The 20,588-nt window shown below is 41.9% G+C and overlaps 1 protein-coding gene across 8 annotated transcripts in view; it reads right to left on the reverse strand.

Moving 5' to 3' along the window:
- Positions 1-18,898, reverse strand: part of LOC139964853 (protein PTHB1-like) — a 67,221-nt gene extending 48,323 nt beyond the window's left edge. Inside the window, exons 1-5 of one of the 8 annotated variants that reach the window (XM_071966882.1) lie at positions 18,802-18,898; positions 14,905-15,023; positions 14,319-14,466; positions 13,594-13,658; positions 11,154-11,267 (exon numbers count right to left, since the gene is read on the reverse strand). In XM_071966882.1, coding sequence (XP_071822983.1) covers positions 11,154-11,267; positions 13,594-13,658; positions 14,319-14,466; positions 14,905-15,016 — 439 coding nt within the window. In that variant the 5' untranslated portion in view covers positions 15,017-15,023; positions 18,802-18,898. Of the gene's footprint in view, positions 1-11,153; positions 11,268-13,593; positions 13,659-14,318; positions 14,467-14,904; positions 15,024-15,708; positions 15,865-16,003; positions 16,253-17,899; positions 18,048-18,801 lie in introns of those variants that run through there. The other 7 variants (XM_071966880.1, XM_071966878.1, XM_071966877.1 and 4 more) reach the window with 7 other exon arrangements.
- Positions 18,899-20,588: the final 1,690 nt, after the last annotated feature.

A 20,588-nucleotide genomic window follows, 5' to 3' on the forward strand; every position in this document is an offset into this window, starting at 1 on the left:
CGATAACATTCAGCAGGTCAGTCTCTTGTCTCACATCTGCAATGCTACTCCGATAACATTCAGCAGGTCAGTCTCTTGTCCCACATCTGCAATGCTACTCCGATAACATTCAGCAGGTCAGTCTCTTGTCTCACATCTGTAATGCTACACTGATAACATTCAGCAGGTCAGTCTCTTGTCTCACATCTGCAATGCTACTCTGATAACATTCAGCAGGTCAGTCTCTTGTCTCACATCTGCAATGCTACTTCGATAACATTCAGCAGGTCAGTCTCGTCTCATATCTGCAATGCTACTTCGATAACATTCAGCAGGTCAGTCTCTTGTCTCACATCTGCAATGCTACTTCGATAACATTCAGCAGGTCAGTCTCTTGTCTCACATCTGCAATGCTACTCCGATAACATTCAGCAGGTCAGTCTCTTGTCTCACATCTGCAATGCTACTTCCATAACATTCAGCAGGTCAGTCTCTTGTCTCACATCTGCAATGCTACTCCGATAACATTCAGCAGGTCAGTCTCTTGTCTCACATCTGCAATGCTACACTGATAACATTCAGCATGTCAGTCTTGTCTCACATCTGCAATGCTACACTGATAACATTCAGCAGGTCAGTCTCTTGTCTCACATCTGCAATGCTACACTGATAACATTCAGCAGGTCAGTCTCTTGTCTCACATCTGCAATGCTACTCCGATAACATTCAGCAGGTCAGTCTCTTGTCTCACATCTGCAATGCTACTCCGATAACATTCAGCAGGTCAGTCTCTTGTCTAACATCTGCAATGCTACTCCGATAACATTCAGCAGGTCGGTTTCTTGTCTCACATCTGCAATGCTACCCTGATAACATTCAGCAGGTCGGTCTCTTGTCTCACATCTGCAATGTAACTCCAATAACATTCAGCAGGTCAGTCTCTTGTCTCACATCTGCAATGCTACTCTGATAACATTCAGCAGGTCAGTCTCTCGTCTCACATCTGCAATGCTACTCTGATAACATTCAGCAGGTCAGTCTCTTGTCTCACATCTGCAATGCTACTCCGATAACATTCAGCAGGTCAGTCTCTTGTCTCACATCTGCAATGCTACTTTGAAAACATTCAGAGGTCAGTCTGTTGTCTCACATCTGCAATGCTACTTCGATAACATTCAGCAGGTCAGTCTCTTGTCTCACATCTGCAATGCTCCCCTGATAACATTCAGCAGGTCAGTCTCTTGTCTCACATCTGCAATGCTACTTCGATAACATTCAGCAGGTCAGTCTCTTGTCTCACATCTGCAATGCTCCCCTGATAACATTCAGCAGGTCAGTCTGTTGTCTCACATCTGCAATGCTACTGCGATAACATTCAGCAGGTCATTCTCTTGTCTAACATCTGCAATGCTACTCCGATAACATTCAGCAGGTCAGTCTCTTGTCTCACATCTGCAATGCTACTCCGATAACATTCAGCAGGTCAGTCTCTTGTCTCACATCTGCAATGCTACTCCGAAAACATTCAGCAGGTCATTCTCTTGTCTCACAACTGCAATGCTACTCCGATAACATTCAGCAGGTCAGTCTCTTGTCTCACATCTGCAATGCTACTCCGATAACATTCAGCAGGTCAGTCTGTTGTCTCACATCTGCAATGCTACTTCGATAACATTCAGCAGGTCAGTCTCTTGTCTCACATCTGCAATGCTACTCCGATAACATTCAGCAGGTCAGTCTCTTGTCTCACATCTGCAATGCTACTTCCATAACATTCAGCAGGTCAGTCTCTTGTCTCACATCTGCAATGCTACTCCGATAACATTCAGCAGGTCAGTCTCTTGTCTCACATCTGCAATGCTACACTGATAACATTCAGCATGTCAGTCTTGTCTCACATCTGCAATGCTACACTGATAACATTCAGCAGGTCAGTCTCTTGTCTCACATCTGCAATGCTACACTGATAACATTCAGCAGGTCAGTCTCTTGTCTCACATCTGCAATGCTACTCCGATAACATTCAGCAGGTCAGTCTCTTGTCTCACATCTGCAATGCTACTCCGATAACATTCAGCAGGTCAGTCTCTTGTCTCACATCTGCAATGCTACTCCGATAACATTCAGCAGGTCAGTCTCTTGTCCCACATCTGCAATGCTACTTCGATAACATTCAGCAGGTCAGTCTCTTGTCTCACATCTGCAATGCTACTCCGATAACATTCAGCAGGTCAGTCTCTTGTCCCACATCTGCAATGCTACTCCGATAACATTCAGCAGGTCAGTCTGTTGTCTCACATCTGCAATGCTACTCCGATAACATTCAGCAGGTCAGTCTCTTGTCCCACATCTGCAATGCTACTCCGATAACATTCAGCAGGTCAGTCTCTTGTCTCAAATCTGCAATGCTACTTCGATAACATTCAGCAGGTCAGTCTCTTGTCTCACATCTGCAATGCTACTTCCATAACATTCAGCAGGTCAGTCTCTTGTCTAACATCTGCAATGCTACTCCGATAACATTCAGCAGGTCAGTCTCTTGTCCCACATCTGCAATGCTACTCCGATAACATTCAGCAGGTCAGGCTCTTGTCTCACATCTGCAATGCTACTCCGATAACATTCAGCAGGTCAGTCTCTTGTCCCACATCTGCAATGCTACTCCGATAACATTCAGCAGGTCAGTCTCTTGTCCCACATCTGCAATGCTACTCCGATAACATTCAGCAGGTCAGTCTCTTGTCCCACATCTGCAATGCTACTTGGATAACATTCAGCAGGTCAGTCTCTTGTCTCACATCTGCAATGCTACACTGATAACATTCAGCAGGTCAGTCTCTTGTCTCACATCTGCAATGCTACTCCGATAACATTCAGCAGGTCAGTCTCTTGTCCAACATCTGCAATGCTACTCCGATTATATTCAGCAGGTCAGTCTCTTGTCTCACATCTGCAATGCTACTCCGATAACATTCAGCAGGTCAGTCTCTTGTCTCACATCTGCAATGCTACTCCGATAACATTCAGCAGGTCAGTCTCTTGTCTCACATCTGCAATGCTACTTCCATAACATTCAGCAGGTCAGTCTCTTGTCTCACATCTGCAATGCTACTTCCATAACATTCAGCAGGTCAGTCTCTTGTCTCACATCTGCAATGCTACTTCCATAACATTCAGCAGGTCAGTCTCTTGTCTCACATCTGCAATGCTACTCCGATAACATTCAGCAGGTCAGTCTCTTGTCCCACATCTGCAATGCTACTCCGATAACATTCAGCAGGTCAGTCTCTTGTCTCACATCTGCCATGCTACACTGATAACATTCAGCAGGTCAGTCTCTTGTCTCACATCTGCAATGCTACTTCCATAACATTCAGCAGGTCAGTCTCTTGTCTCACATCTGCAATGCTACTTCCATAACATTCAGCAGGTCAGTCTCTTGTCCCACATCTGCAATGCTACTCCGATAACATTCAGCAGGTCAGTCTCTTGTCTCACATCTGCAATGCTATTGCGATAACATTCAGCAGGTCAGTCTCTTGTCTCACATCTGCAATGCTACTCCGATAACATTCAGCAGGTCAGTCTCTTGTCCCACATCTGCAATGCTACTCCGATAACATTCAGCAGGTCAGTCTCTTGTCTCACATCTGCAATGCTACACTGATAACATTCAGCAGGTCAGTCTCTTGTCTCACATCTGCAATGCAACACTGATAACATTCAGCAGGTCAGTCTCTTGTCTCACATCTGCAATGCTACTTCCATAACATTCAGCAGGTCAGTCTCTTGTCTAACATCTGCAATGCTACTCCGATAACATTCAGCAGGTCAGTCTCTTGTCTGACATCTGCAATGCTACTCCGATAACATTCAGCAGGTCAGTCTCTTGTCTCACATCTGCAATGCTACTCCGATAACATTCAGCAGGTCAGTCTCTTGTCTCACATCTGCAATGCTACTCCGATAACATTCAGCAGGTCAGTCTCTTGTCCCACATCTGCAATGCTACTCCGATAACATTCAGCAGGTCAGTCTCTTGTCTCACATCTGCAATGCTACACTGATAACATTCAGCAGGTCAGTCTCTTGTCTAACATCTGCAATGCTACACTGATAACATTCAGCAGGTCAGTCTCTTGTCTCACATCTGCAATGCTACTTCCATAACAATCAGCAGGTCAGTCTCTTGTCTCACATCTGCAATGCTACTTCCATAACATTCAGCAGGTCAGTCTCTTGTCTAACATCTGCAATGCTACTTCCATAACATTCAGCAGGTCAGTCTCTTGTCTCACATCTGCAATGCTACTCCGATAACATTCAGCAGGTCAGTCTCTTGTCTCACATCTGCAATGCTACTCCGATAACATTCAGCAGGTCAGTCTCTTGTCTCACATCTGCAATGCTACTCCGATAACATTCAGCAGGTCAGTCTCTTGTCTCACATCTGCAATGCTACTCCGATAACATTCAGCAGGTCAGTCTCTTGTCTCACATCTGCAATGCTACTCTGATAACATTCAGCAGGTCAGTCTCTTGTCTCACATCTGCAATGCTACTCCGATAACATTCAGCAGGTCACTCTCTTGTCCCACATCTGCAATGCTACTCCGATAACATTCAGCAGGTCAGTCTCTTGTCTCACATCTGTAATGCTACACTGATAACATTCAGCAGGTCAGTCTCTTGTCTCACATCTGCAATGCTACTTCCATAACATTCAGGTCAGTCTCTTGTCTCACATCTGCAATGCTACTTCCATAACATTCAGCAGGTCAGTCTCTTGTCTAACATCTGCAATGCTACTCCGATAACATTCAGCAGGTCAGTCTCTTGTCTCACATCTGCAATGCTACTCCGATAACATTCAGCAGGTCAGTCTCTTGTCTCACATCTGCAATGCTACTCCGATAACATTCAGCAGGTCAGTCTCTTGTCCCACATCTGCAATGCTACTCCGATAACATTCAGCAGGTCAGTCTCTTGTCTCACATCTGCAATGCTACTTCGATAACATTCAGCAGGTCAGTCTCTTGTCTCACATCTGCAATGCTACTTCGATAACATTCAGCAGGTCAGTCTCTTGTCTCACATCTGCAATGCTACTCTGATAACATTCAGCAGGTCAGTCTCTTGTCTCACATCTGCAATGCTACTTCCATAACATTCAGCAGGTCAGTCTCTTGTCTCACATCTGCAATGCTACACTGATAACATTCAGCAGGTCAGTCTCTTGTCTCACATCTGCAATGCTACTTCGATAACATTCAGCAGGTCAGTCTCTTGTCTCACATTTGCAATGCTACACTGATAACATTCAGCAGGTCAGTCTCTTGTCTCACATCTGCAATGCTACTTCGATAACATTCAGCAGGTCAGTCTTTTGTCTCACATCTGCAATGCTACACTGATAACATTCAGCAGGTCAGTCTCTTGTCTAACATCTGCAATGCTACTCCGATAACATTCAGCAGGTCAGTCTCTTGTCTCACATCTGCAATGCTACTCCGATAACATTCAGCAGGTCAGTCTCTTGTCTCACATCTGCAATGCTACTCCGATAACATTCAGCAGGTCAGTCTCTTGTCTCACATCTGCAATGCTACTCTGATAACATTCAGCAGGTCAGTCTCTTGTCTCACATCTGCAATGCTACTTCCATAACATTCAGCAGGTCAGTCTCTTGTCTCACATCTGCAATGCTACTTCCATAACATTCAGCAGGTCAGTCTCTTGTCTCACATCTGCAATGCTACTCCGATAACATTCAGCAGGTCAGTCTCTTGTCCCACATCTGCAATGCTACTCCGATAACATTCAGCAGGTCAGTCTCTTGTCTCACATCTGCAATGCTACACTGATAACATTCAGCAGGTCAGTCTCTTGTCTCACATCTGCAATGCTACTTCCATAACATTCAGCAGGTCAGTCTCTTGTCTCACATCTGCAATGCTACTTCCATAACATTCAGCAGGTCAGTCTCTTGTCCCACATCTGCAATGCTACTCCGATAACATTCAGCAGGTCAGTCTCTTGTCTCACATCTGCAATGCTATTGCGATAACATTCAGCAGGTCAGTCTCTTGTCTCACATCTGCAATGCTACTCCGATAACATTCAGCAGGTCAGTCTCTTGTCCCACATCTGCAATGCTACTCCGATAACATTCAGCAGGTCAGTCTCTTGTCTCACATCTGCAATGCTACACTGATAACATTCAGCAGGTCAGTCTCTTGTCTCACATCTGCAATGCAACACTGATAACATTCAGCAGGTCAGTCTCTTGTCTCACATCTGCAATGCTACTTCCATAACATTCAGCAGGTCAGTCTCTTGTCTAACATCTGCAATGCTACTCCGATAACATTCAGCAGGTCAGTCTCTTGTCTCACATCTGCAATGCTACTCCGATAACATTCAGCAGGTCAGTCTCTTGTCTCACATCTGCAATGCTACTCCGATAACATTCAGCAGGTCAGTCTCTTGTCTCACATCTGCAATGCTACTCCGATAACATTCAGCAGGTCAGTCTCTTGTCCCACATCTGCAATGCTACTCCGATAACATTCAGCAGGTCAGTCTCTTGTCTCACATCTGCAATGCTACACTGATAACATTCAGCAGGTCAGTCTCTTGTCTAACATCTGCAATGCTACACTGATAACATTCAGCAGGTCAGTCTCTTGTCTCACATCTGCAATGCTACTTCCATAACAATCAGCAGGTCAGTCTCTTGTCTCACATCTGCAATGCTACTTCCATAACATTCAGCAGGTCAGTCTCTTGTCTAACATCTGCAATGCTACTTCCATAACATTCAGCAGGTCAGTCTCTTGTCTCACATCTGCAATGCTACTCCGATAACATTCAGCAGGTCAGTCTCTTGTCTCACATCTGCAATGCTACTCCGATAACATTCAGCAGGTCAGTCTCTTGTCTCACATCTGCAATGCTACTCCGATAACATTCAGCAGGTCAGTCTCTTGTCTCACATCTGCAATGCTACTCCGATAACATTCAGCAGGTCAGTCTCTTGTCTCACATCTGCAATGCTACTCTGATAACATTCAGCAGGTCAGTCTCTTGTCTCACATCTGCAATGCTACTCCGATAACATTCAGCAGGTCAGTCTCTTGTCCCACATCTGCAATGCTACTCCGATAACATTCAGCAGGTCAGTCTCTTGTCTCACATCTGTAATGCTACACTGATAACATTCAGCAGGTCAGTCTCTTGTCTCACATCTGCAATGCTACTTCCATAACATTCAGGTCAGTCTCTTGTCTCACATCTGCAATGCTACTTCCATAACATTCAGCAGGTCAGTCTCTTGTCTAACATCTGCAATGCTACTTCCATAACATTCAGCAGGTCAGTCTCTTGTCTCACATCTGCAATGCTACTCCGATAACATTCAGCAGGTCAGTCTCTTGTCTCACATCTGCAATGCTACTCCGATAACATTCAGCAGGTCAGTCTCTTGTCTCACATCTGCAATGCTACTCCGATAACATTCAGCAGGTCAGTCTCTTGTCCCACATCTGCAATGCTACTCCGATAACATTCAGCAGGTCAGTCTCTTGTCTCACATCTGCAATGCTACTTCGATAACATTCAGCAGGTCAGTCTCTTGTCTCACATCTGCAATGCTACTTCGATAACATTCAGCAGGTCAGTCTCTTGTCTCACATCTGCAATGCTACTCTGATAACATTCAGCAGGTCAGTCTCTTGTCTCACATCTGCAATGCTACTTCCATAACATTCAGCAGGTCAGTCTCTTGTCTCACATCTGCAATGCTACACTGATAACATTCAGCAGGTCAGTCTCTTGTCTCACATCTGCAATGCAACACTGATAACATTCAGCAGGTCAGTCTCTTGTCTCACATCTGCAATGCTACTTCCATAACATTCAGCAGGTCAGTCTCTTGTCTAACATCTGCAATGCTACTCCGATAACATTCAGCAGGTCAGTCTCTTGTCTGACATCTGCAATGCTACTCCGATAACATTCAGCAGGTCAGTCTCTTGTCCCACATCTGCAATGCTACTCCGATAACATTCAGCAGGTCAGTCTCTTGTCTCACATCTGCAATGCTACACTGATAACATTCAGCAGGTCAGTCTCTTGTCTAACATCTGCAATGCTACACTGATAACATTCAGCAGGTCAGTCTCTTGTCTCACATCTGCAATGCTACTTCCATAACAATCAGCAGGTAAGTCTCTTGTCTCACATCTGCAATGCTACTTCCATAACATTCAGCAGGTCAGTCTCTTGTCTCACATCTGCAATGCTACTCCGATAACATTCAGCAGGTCAGTCTCTTGTCTCACATCTGCAATGCTACTCCGATAACATTCAGCAGGTCAGTCTCTTGTCTCACATCTGCAATGCTACTCCGATAACATTCAGCAGGTCAGTCTCTTGTCTCACATCTGCAATGCTACTCCGATAACATTCAGCAGGTCAGTCTCTTGTCTCACATCTGCAATGCTACTCCGATAACATTCAGCAGGTCAGTCTCTTGTCTCACATCTGCAATGCTACTTCCATAACATTCAGCAGGTCAGTCTCTTGTCTCACATCTGCAATGCTACTCCGATAACATTCAGCAGGTCAGTCTCTTGTCCCACATCTGCAATGCTACTCCGATAACATTCAGCAGGTCAGTCTCTTGTCTCACATCTGCAATGCTACTTCGATAACATTCAGCAGGTCAGTCTCTTGTCTCACATCTGCAATGCTACACTGATAACATTCAGCATGTCAGTCTCTTGTCTCACATCTGCAATGCTACTTCCATAACATTCAGCAGGTCAGTCTCTTGTCTCACATCTGCAATGCTACTTCGATAACATTCAGCAGGTCAGTCTCTTGTCTAACATCTGCAATGCTACTCCGATAACATTCAGCAGGTCAGTCTCTTGTCTCACATCTGCAATGCTACTCCGATAACATTCAGCAGGTCAGTCTCTTGTCTCACATCTGCAATGCTACACTGATAACATTCAGCATGTCAGTCTCTTGTCTCACATCTGCAATGCTACTTCCATAACATTCAGCAGGTCAGTCTCTTGTCTCACATCTGCAATGCTACTTCGATAACATTCAGCAGGTCAGTCTCTTGTCTAACATCTGCAATGCTACTCCGATAACATTCAGCAGGTCAGTCTCTTGTCTCACATCTGCAATGCTACTCCGATAACATTCAGCAGGTCAGTCTCTTGTCTCACATCTGCAATGCTACTCCGATAACATTCAGCAGGTCAGTCTCTTGTCTCACATCTGCAATGCTACTCTGATAACATTCAGCAGGTCAGTCTCTTGTCCCACATCTGCAATGCTACTCCGATAACATTCAGCAGGTCAGTCTCTTGTCTCACATCTGCAATGCTACTTCGATAACATTCAGCAGGTCAGTCTCTTGTCTCACATCTGCAATGCTACACTGATAACATTCAGCAGGTCAGTCTCTTGTCTCACATCTGCAATGCTACTTCCATAACATTCAGCAGGTCAGTCTCTTGTCTCACATCTGCAATGCTACTTCGATAACATTCAGCAGGTCAGTCTCTTGTCTAACATCTGCAATGCTACTCCGATAACATTCAGCAGGTCAGTCTCTTGTCTCACATCTGCAATGCTACTCCGATAACATTCAGCAGGTCAGTCTCTTGTCTCACATCTGCAATGCTACTCCGATAACACTCAGCAGGTCAGTCTCTTGTCTCACATCTGCAATGCTACTTCCATAACATTCAGCAGGTCAGTCTCTTGTCTCACATCTGCAATGCTACTTCCATAACATTCAGCAGGTCAGTCTCTTGTCTCACATCTGCAATGCTCCCCTGATAACATTCAGAAGGTCAGTCTCTTGTCTCACATCTGAAATGCTACTTCGATAACATTCAGCAGGTCAGTCTCTTGTCTCACATCTGCAATGCTACCCTGATAACATTCAGCAGGTCAGTCTCTTGTCTCACATCTGCAATGCTACACTGATAACATTCAGCAGGTCAGTCTCTTGTCTCACATCTGCAATGCTACTCCGATAACGTTCAGCAGGTCAGTCTCTTGTCTCACAACTGCAATGCTACTCCGACAACATTCAGCAGGTCAGTCTCTTGTCTCACATCTGCAATGCTACTCTGATAACATTCAGCAGGTCAGTCTCTTGTCCCACATCTGCAATGCTACTCCGATAACATTCAGCAGGTCAGTCTCTTGTCTCACATCTGCAATGCTACACTGATAACATTCAGCAGGTCAGTCTCTTGTCGCACATCTGCAATGCTACTTCGATAACATTCAGCAGGTCAGTCTCTTGTTGCACATCTGCAATGCTACTCCGATAACATTCAGCAGGTCAGTCTCTTGTCTCACATCTGCAATGCTACACTGATAACATTCAGCAGGTCAATCTCTTGTCTCACATCTGCAATGCTACTCTTATAATATTCAGCAGGTCAGTCTCTTGTCTCACATCTGCAATGCTACACTGATAACATTCAGCAGGTCAGTCTCTTGTCTCACATCTGCAATGCTTCTCTGATAACAATCAGCAGGTCGGTCTCTTGTCTCACATCTGCAATGCTACACTGATAACATTCAGGTCAGTCTCTTGTCTCACATCTGCAATGCTACTCTGATAACATTCAGCAGGTCAGTCTTTTGTCTCACATCTGCAATGCTACACTGATAACACTCAGCAGGTCAGTCTCTTGTCTCACATCTGCAATGCTACTTCCATAACATTCAGCAGGTCAGTCTCTTGTCTAACATCTGCAATGCTACTCTGATAACATTCAGCAGGTCAGTCTCTTGTCTCGCATCTGCAATGCTACTCTGATAACATTCAGCAGGTCGGTCTCTTGTCTCACATCTGCAATGCTACACTGATAACATTCAGCAGGTCAGTCTCTTGTCTCACATCAGCAATGCTACACTGATAACATTAAGCAGGTCAGTCTCTTGTCTCACATCTGCAATGCTACTCTGATAACATTCTGCAGGTCGGTCTCTTGTCTCACATCTGCAATGCTACTCTGATAACATTCAGCAGGTCAGTCTCTTGTCTCACATCTACAATGCTACTTCCATAACATTCAGCAGGTCAGTCTCTTGTCTCACATCTTGGTTAATTGATTGAGTAAGTTTGGAGCTACCTTTGACTGCGCCGAATGGTCCCATGGCTAGGTTATACGCTGATCTCTGCAGATGATGTTCATATACCATCTTCATTTGGTACTGTACACCATGTTCAACTGAAGCTGATGCACCTGCAGGCAATCATTAATAGCAGTTTAGAATGATACAAATATGGTCTCTGACAAACTACTATTTTTCCTTCGTACAAAACTGCTATGACTTTTTACTGGATGCTGGTAAAGAAATACGGAACGAATCAAACAACATTCTACTATCTATAGTTGGGCAGTCATGGACATAATCTGTGTTTCACCTGTCAGAAGGACTATCGGTATCCGGAATGTACCATTCCTACATTTCCTTACATTTTTCAATAAAATGGAAACACACCTTCCCCATCAGACAATGGAGTTGTCCGAGATAAGTAATGATCTGCCCCAGCATATTAACAAGATATTATCAAATTATATAGAAGGGTGAAAGAAAAAGGACAAAAACCTCAAACGTTATTAGTATTAGATTAACAACCAATTGATAAAAATTAGAGATCCAACCAAACAATAAATGTAATATTTTCTTCTTTAGAAGGATGTTATTCACTACTGCTTCTTGTCTTATAATGTATTCTCTTGTTCGCAAGTAAATCCAACAAAGAAAAGAAATAAACTCACAGGTCATCAGGATTGTAAGCATGACCTCAATATTAGTGTTCAACCGATTAACCTAATCGGAATCAGAATCGGTACGAATATTGCATAATCGGAACATAATCGGAATCGGTAAAAATTACGTGGAATACCAGTTATGTCATACCGATTATTCAAAAACATATGGAAGGTGAAAATATCATTATTCAAAAACATATGGAAGTTGAAAATATCAACTGATGTATTAGGTTTGTTCTTTTACTACGAAATATTAAAATAAGACACCCTCGATACGCCTTTCACAGTGTATACTTTCATCAATTTACGCTGCCAGGGTCGCCGATTTTGCTTCCCTCGTGGTTAGTGACTCCAAATTTCTTGGCACAGTAAGCATAGCAGCAATACCAATTTCGCGAATTAACGAATGTGCTTGACAGGGTCGGAAATAAGCGGGGCGATGGGCGATTCGCCCTCGCAAGTGCTAAAAAGCCCTCCTAAAGCACAATTACGAGTGCGAAAAAAAATATAAGAAAATCGCCCTCGTTATATCAGGTGTCAGTGTAAAATTAATTGTGACATGCGTTTGCTTTAGCTGGGAATTGCAGTTGCAGCGCGAATCGCGCAAACAATTCTCACATCTCGCATCAAATATGAAGCAGTGCGAGAGGGTCGCGCACAATCACCGGGAAGTTCCCGTGGCAAATTAGGGCCTGCACGAAGCAATTTCAGTACCAGCGAAAATAACCTAAAATCCTCACAAATCTCCGACCACATGGTAGCCTTACTTCACACTAAGTCAACTGCATGGAAATCTAACCTTGCCATCTGTTTATTCGCTCTAGTTGTGTCGCAAATAAAAAATAAAAATATCCACGGAAACTGCAATCTTCGACCACATGTTAGCCTAACAACCACACTAAGTCAATGGGAAATGTAGCCTAACCATCGGTTTGCAAAAAAAAAAAAAAAAAAATGCGTAGCTTACTTTACAACTTTCAATTTGCTGGAAATCGGCATTTGTTTGGAAGGTACTGTAATAAGTGATATGTCTTATAGAGAGAATGTTATATTTTATATTGGAGTAGTTTCTAGTTGTTATTATTTCTTTACATCAATCTGGTATTACATTTTAAAGTAATTTTAAACAAGTTACGATGGTACAATTTGCTTTTCAGTTTGATTGGCCTAAGCTTACATTTTCTAATTGAACCTGAATGGAGTTAAATAGGTAACGAATAGGTATGTTTAACTTCAAGTTCGCTTAGCACAGTGCTGACTAGGTAGGATGTCATATTTCCGTATTTTGGAAATTTAAAAAAAAAAAAAAAAACTTTTTCTTTCTTTCCGAGAAACTACAGAGGTAATTTGGTACATACAAAATGATACCTTCGAGCCTTGTATAACAACGGAGCAAAAGGAAACAGGGGAAAATCACAACAATAATTGTTTCTGTCAAACTTTATTGCCGACTTCGTATATACGAGATATTTTCTCATTTTCAAATAATCGGAATCGGTACCATTATGAAAAAAATAATCGGTAATCGGTATTTTCTGTTATGCATAATCGGTTGAACACTACTCAATATAAAGATGTTTATAAAGTGCTTTGCTGGTACTCTAAATCATCTGCAGTGTTAAGATATCTCAGAAAAGAAAGACGTCTCAGAAAAGAAAGACGTCTCAGAAAATTTAAAACATTTTTGAACATGAGTGAACATGGTTTGGACTATTTAAGCACACATGGGGAAAATATTAATGACTTTTTAAGAATTTCATTAAAGACATGCAGTTGAAGCTACATTACTTACTACTTATTGAGTAAACTGCTAACTTCCGTGGGTGTAGTACGGCGAGATGGAGGGCCTCTGAGACCCTGAAAGAAGAGAGAAAAATAAGCATTTGTACTTGACATAATTTATTGAATATAATATATTGTGGCAACCCTTCAGAGTTGATTCATCGAAGGAGACTTTTAAAAATAACAGCAACGTTTCTTGCCCACAAATTACAGCAGTATATCAAATGGTGTATTTCTGTTTGTTTTCTAGAACCAACTGTTCACTACTCCCTGGTGGTTTTTATACCAGTTTTTAAGTTTACAAACTGAGTTACTTTATAAGGATCCATGCTGACAGCTTTTCGCAGCAAAACGTTTCATTCATATTGATTTTGAGGGATGTGAAGTGTGGTATTTTGATACCATACCACACTTTTAAACTGTGTTTAAAAATAATTGACCAAACTAAGATCCTCTTCAAATTTTGTTTTCTTTCAAAAGATTTCTAATGAGAAATTAACAGATGATTGACCAACACTTTTTTCACAGACAACTCAGGTTAAAACATTAATATCCACCCACATGTAAAACCTAACAGGTCATTCTTTTAAATAAAATGGAAATAATATTAGCTTTCAAGCTGTTAATGAACAATTTTTTTTTTGTAGTTCTTGAAATTTGATTTTTCTGAATGGATAATTGTAACTTTTTGTGCTAACTGTAAAATTTCAAAGCCTCTTAAAGATGGAAACTTACGAGACAAATTTGCCAGCCTCTACCTGGAGGATGGGCAGAGGAAGCTGTTGCTCCAAGAGAACATCCTCTGCTTGTAGATTTGATCCTTTCCCTGACTGAGGAGTATAGATCCGAAGAATTCCCTGGTAGCTCCCAACTATCACTTTTTCTGTTGTGAGGAATATTTGTTGGAGGTCAAATAAATATGTTGTGGCAATTAATTCAAATGCATAACTATGTGCACATGAAATTGGTGTGCAGATCTACATTGACTTCATTTAGGGAGAACACTGCGATGTTGTTAGACCCACCCATAAGATGTACAGTAGAGCAAACATGACATGGTTTATATGTGGTAAGAAGCATGAGGACAGAGGGGGTGCAGCTAATATTAAATTTTCATTCTATTATGATTAAATTAAGTCAATAATTTGCTTGACTACATATCTGTAAGTTTAGGCTATACATAGTGTCAGAAGGGCTCTTAAAAGAGATAAGATGTTGTTGGGAGAGCTGGGAAGGTAAACAGCAGGACAGATGTAGAAAATATGTCACATGTAAAGCATCCATCATCAGCAATGAGAGAGGACTGACTGCATTAACTCACCTAATTGGCTGTTAGCATTATCTATATTAGCAACACAAAGGCTGCAATGATCGAAGACCTCTTGTGACCCAATAGAGACACTCCACCAATCCCTGGCTTTAAAGAGTGACATGCTAGACCTGAAAGAAAGAGGCATTAACATGTTATAAGGCTGGTTATAACTGTTGCCTGAAATCTCCCATAATGCAAAGGTGTATACCCACAAGCAATCCCAGCAAAAAATGTATATACCCTAATTTTACCGTGGTATACTATGGTAAATGTGTGGTAAAATTGTGGTAAAATCAACCGTGGTACATTTACCGCAGTTTTACCATGGATGTCAAGCATACCATGTAAAACATAAAATGAAGCACTATTTGAAGACATAGGGATATTACACATTGCTTAATATCACTTCAACAGTTGAAAAAACAACACTGAAATGCAGCCTATTTTTGTTACCCTGCAAAATGCTCCTGCCAACATCACAATCAATTCTATTTTTGGGCATGTTTAAAGCCTTCTTCATCAAACAATCCACTTTGAGATAATACCGGCTTAAAATTGGAAGCAGTGATAGCAGTAGGCTGCCTTACCTCCTTAGGCCAAAATAAAAGATACCAGTAATACCTGTAACATTTCCTTAAATTTCAATCAAACTTTGTCCAAAGGAAAGCAATGACACAGAAATTTTTTGTTTTCATTTTTACAAAAGCTAGTACAAAATAAATAATATGACAGGACAGGACAGGTACTAAGGTGGTACTAGTTTAGGGCTCATCGTGGCAATAATTTCGGCACTAAATCTTAGCACTTATTTACCCTTGTACAGGTCGGGAGTCAAACTGCTCGAAGCAAGAAAAATATTCCCTAAATTTGATGCATTGAATTTTGCTGTATCATTCCGCTAAATGGGAGGAACACTCGACGAAAATGTCTCACATGCTTTCAAATAATTTCGTTAAAGACTTGCAGATTAAACTTTGCGATTGTAACACTAACAGTGGCTATGTTTACGCCTAACTTGTTACTGTTAGGCTATGTCTATAGTAACTAACGTTAAGCTACCGACTATGGACTACTAGACTAGGCCCCTCGTAAGCTGCCAAGTTCGCACCAAATCATTCACCTTCGGTCTAATTCCGTTAATGAGAATGCTCATTAGCCTGTCTTCTTTTCTGTAGAAAGATCCACTTATTTAGCCAGGATAAAGCAATGCGCTGCCCTTTCTTTTCTGTACAACAAAGTTTATTTTGTTGTTAGTGTTAATTTGTAATTGCAGCTCCTGTAACAGATACAATGCACCAGAACAGCAACATTACACACGAGATCTTGGTTTAGCGTGTGCTTTTACAATTACAGTAATGTGAAACCAATGCGAAAGTATCCTATCTTGTCTACTACTGTATATGAGTTACGACGAATTCTATTCATGAGCGTTCCCAACAACAATTACCGAGTTGAAGATAGCAACATTGACAAGATGAAGAGTTCAAAGCAATGTTAAACGAGCAACGAGCGCAAAATACGCATAAATAGCTACCTTATTGCACAATATGCGGTACCTGTGTTCGCGTTAAAAGTCGGTTGCGACTTTCCTTTGGGAAGGGAAGAGGGTGATGGCTTGTATAGAATGGGGCAATGACAGATAATACGTTTCTAAATTTAAACGGAAGCCTTCCTGAGTGCAAATCTGAAAGTTACAATCGACTCTTTAAAATCCGCGATTAAATCAGCCACAAGTTGACTTGATTTGATAATTTTCGATGCTATTTCATATTCATATCCCATAACTACGATTTTTATTAGCCTAACTGGACAAGATTTATTTCATGTATTTTAGAAATAACAGCAAAATATTGATTCGTTTTCCATTTTACCATTTGCACATGGATTATACCAATATGGAAAGCCTCTGTAAAATGAAAATAATGTGAGAATCAAATTAAATTCATGAATAATTGTTCACTCATTAACTCTCATTAATCTATATCTAGAAGTGTGCCGGCGTTTGTTACGTAATATTCCCGAAGTGCAAGGTTTGATAGAAATGCAGACCAATCGCAATAAGCTACTTCAGCAATCATGTATTCTGGATTGCCAAGATAAGAGGTCAAAATCTGAATATTGCGTTATGATATATACTGTCTGACTTGAAGACTTCTAACAGAAACTATGCAGATCATTTCCCCATATTTGTAGATGATTTATTGTCATGGAAACGTCCCACAAAGAGAATGGACATCACGTGGTTTGGCATACAGGAGTGTGCTATCGAATAGTGCAAATTTATGCCTTGAACATGTTTTACAGAAGCGCTGCAATAAATGGCATCGTTAAGTGTTGTTCATAGGCTACCGGTACATGATGGTAACGTCTGGTCCCTCTTACCACCTTCCCCACCCACCTCTTCGAAAATGTTCACCAAGGGCGTCAATCATGGTTCCTGGTTCCATTTATAACTGCCTGGTTACGATCGCTAATTACAAGAATGCTTTCATTTATTTGTGTGAATGAAAAGTGAAGACGACGGATCGAGTGGTCCTACTGATATTTATGCAGTGACGCTAAAATATATTTTAAATATTGCTTTAAATTAAGAAATATTTAAAATTTAGTCCAAATGATTCAGTTCAATCAAAATAAGGTTTGAGATTATAAACCCATTGTTTAGACGGACAGGCTGGAACATTCCACAAATTAAAGTAAAGCTGCCATTTTACACTAGATAAACTGATCAAAGCCCGGTTTTAGTTCACGATTTTCTTTTCATTGTAACTTTGTCAGAGAAACGGCCGTTGTCCATGACTACAGGTGGAATTAACTTATTGTTTAATTAACTTACATTGTCAAACGTGCAAGAATTGAGAAAACTCGACTCATAATAATTTATGAACGTGAAAGTCCTCCATCCCCCCCCCCACCCCAGAAATTACCATGATATAATGAAAGGACGTTTTATTTTGTCGCTTGTATATACTGCTTACAAAATGACTATAATATATGTACGTACTGTAACGTCACTTCCCTGTCTGGTGGGGCAGTCTTTAATATTTGGGGTTGGCGAAAGAGAGTCTCCACAAAAAGATGACAATGGAGAAGATGCTAAAGTGCCCGTGGCACAGTGGTACCGTTTATTCAGACCTCCGACTTACACTTAGGTTCATTAAATATCCTTACACGAGCACTTAGCCTTACATTACGCATAACGTAAATGTTAACGCAGTTCTTAAACGCGGCGTCTAAACGCAGCGTAGAACACGGCACTAAACGCAACACCCAACGCAGTGTCCAACGCGGCGCCACACGCAGCGTATAACGCGGCGCCAAACGCAGCGCAGAACGCAACGTATAACGCGGCGCTAAACGCAACGCCCAACGCAACGTCAAAAGCGGCGCCACACGCAGCGTATAACGCAACGTATAACGCGGCGATAAACGGGACGCCAAACGCAGCGTCTAAATATGTAAACAGATTCAAAGCTATAAAGTTAACTCAACGGTGTCTGCAATACCGTTAACAGATGCATATATACTAAGAACCAATCGATGTACTAAATGGCAGTAACGTATCTCTCTGGAGAGCTGACCTAGGCCATTCACTAATGTTCCTAATTACGGACTAACTGAAATATATAGTCACAGCAGAATAATAATCTCTACTAAAGGGCACATTGCACGCAAATCAGAGCGCTACTAAATAACGTAAAATGATAACAATCGGTCAATAACGTTACTCCTAAATAATTGGGCGTCATCTCCCTCAGTGAAATATCGCAGGTTGCTAACAATGTATACAACTCACAAATGTACTCAATATTCTGAGCGCTTACAATATCTAAGAACAGTTATACACGGTGCCGTGGTATTAGAAACCTACCAACTTGGATAATAGTAAATGATATGATAACGTACCGTACGTCGACGTCTAGCGAGATTTTGTCAAAGAGTCCCACGCTGCACGTACCAACAGCTCCTTTTATACTAGCCTGAACAATGCTTAAGTTATACTTCAAAGAACACCGCCTCAGAGTTGCAGTCACCAGACTTCCGGAGACCGAGATGCCAGGTGCACGATTACTTACGTCATAGTAAACAACTTAACGGGGATTTCCCGACAAAGAATTATAACATTACGTAAACAGTTAATACATTACGTAAACAGCTTAAAGAATAGCCCTCAAAGTTTAAACACTACGCAAGTTCGGTTACAGTACATTTAGTAAACATTTCTGCAGGCCGGTTAAACAAATCCCACCATCCCACCCCCTAGCTACCCACCCCCTTTTCTCTCTCTCTGGGCAACGAACCAGTTAAATTAATGTTTATATCACTGAATTTCTTGCACATGGAGGTAAGGGTAACATTTGGTTTGGTATACTTCCATCTATCTAATTAGTCTTTCTTTCCTTTAATGATAATCTATCCATTAATGAGCACTGGCGGATCCAGGGCCTTTGTTTGGGAGGGGCCAAAGTGGCATTAGAGTCATATGGGGGAGGGGTCTAAGGGGAGGGGGTGCCCCCCTTCCCTTTGGAAAATTTTCTGTTGCTGAATGCCCTCAGATGCAATTTGGTGCGACAAAAATGTACAATGGTGATGTTAATTTACTTTAAAAAAATGTTTCCTAGGTGTAATTTTCTAAAATATTGATAAAACAAAGTTGGGATCATCTTTCTCAAGAAATTTTATTTCTCATAGGTTATAAATTTCTTACAACCAGCCTGTAACTGCAAAATGGTGTTAAACTGTAAATCCTCATGCTAGATACATTTACATAGCTCCCAACTCTTGAGAAGGCGAATGCTGGTCCATGCCACGAATCGCCGTCCTGGGGGAGGGGTATAAGGGGAGGGGGTGTCCCCCTCCCCTATTGAACTTTTTTGGAATCCTGGTGATGCCTACATGTAAAATGGTGGCACTTAGAAAGGCTTTTGTCACCCAAAATTTTCTGAGAAATATGCATTTTTTTGTGTGTAACATCAATAAATTGAATAGTAGGTGATAATTCATTCTTTCCCGTGGCATGAAAATGTTCGCTGCTCGCCCCAATTCAAAGGTTCAAATGATGCTGTAAAGGAGGTTTTATACTCTATTATGCTAAATGCTAAAGAAATGATGGTTGCTAAGTCAAAATTTGATGCAATTTTTTTTATGTATACTTGACAATTACAATGCGGTTTTTTCGGACGCTTGTGCGGGTCAGCGGGTTTGGGTGTTAGACTGCGGGTCTAATTCCCGCGAATTGCGGGTCAGTTGGGAGCTCTGCATTTAATTTTAAACCAGAAAACGAAAAGGTTTAGACTAGTCTACCACTGCTATTCCTCTCTATTATTTTAATTTCCAATCATATGATTTAGCGGATGTTCGGAAACACTTTTTGGCTCACCTTTGGGGGGGGGGGCATGGCCCCCCTTGGCCCCCCCTTGGATCCGACAGTGTTAATGAGCCAATAAAAGCTGGTGATTGAGAATTGCTGACCGGTTACTTTTTTTCTGTTAATGATCTGCGGTGAGCTAGAATCTAGAAAACCCTGACGATTTAATAAAACCATTGTCATTTCCTGAGGGAGCCGACGAGGGTTCAATCTGACGGGGGGAGGGGTGGGAGTGCCAGCTTCGATTTGCAGTGGGACACAGTGTGACGTCTATTTTAGGGGCACAGCCAGTGGCGGCGGAACCGGGGGGGGGGGCTTGGGGGGG

The sequence above is a fragment of the Apostichopus japonicus genome, chromosome 23 (genome assembly GCF_037975245.1).
Source record: "Apostichopus japonicus isolate 1M-3 chromosome 23, ASM3797524v1, whole genome shotgun sequence".
In the NCBI taxonomy this organism is placed as follows: domain Eukaryota; kingdom Metazoa; phylum Echinodermata; class Holothuroidea; order Aspidochirotida; family Stichopodidae; genus Apostichopus; species Apostichopus japonicus.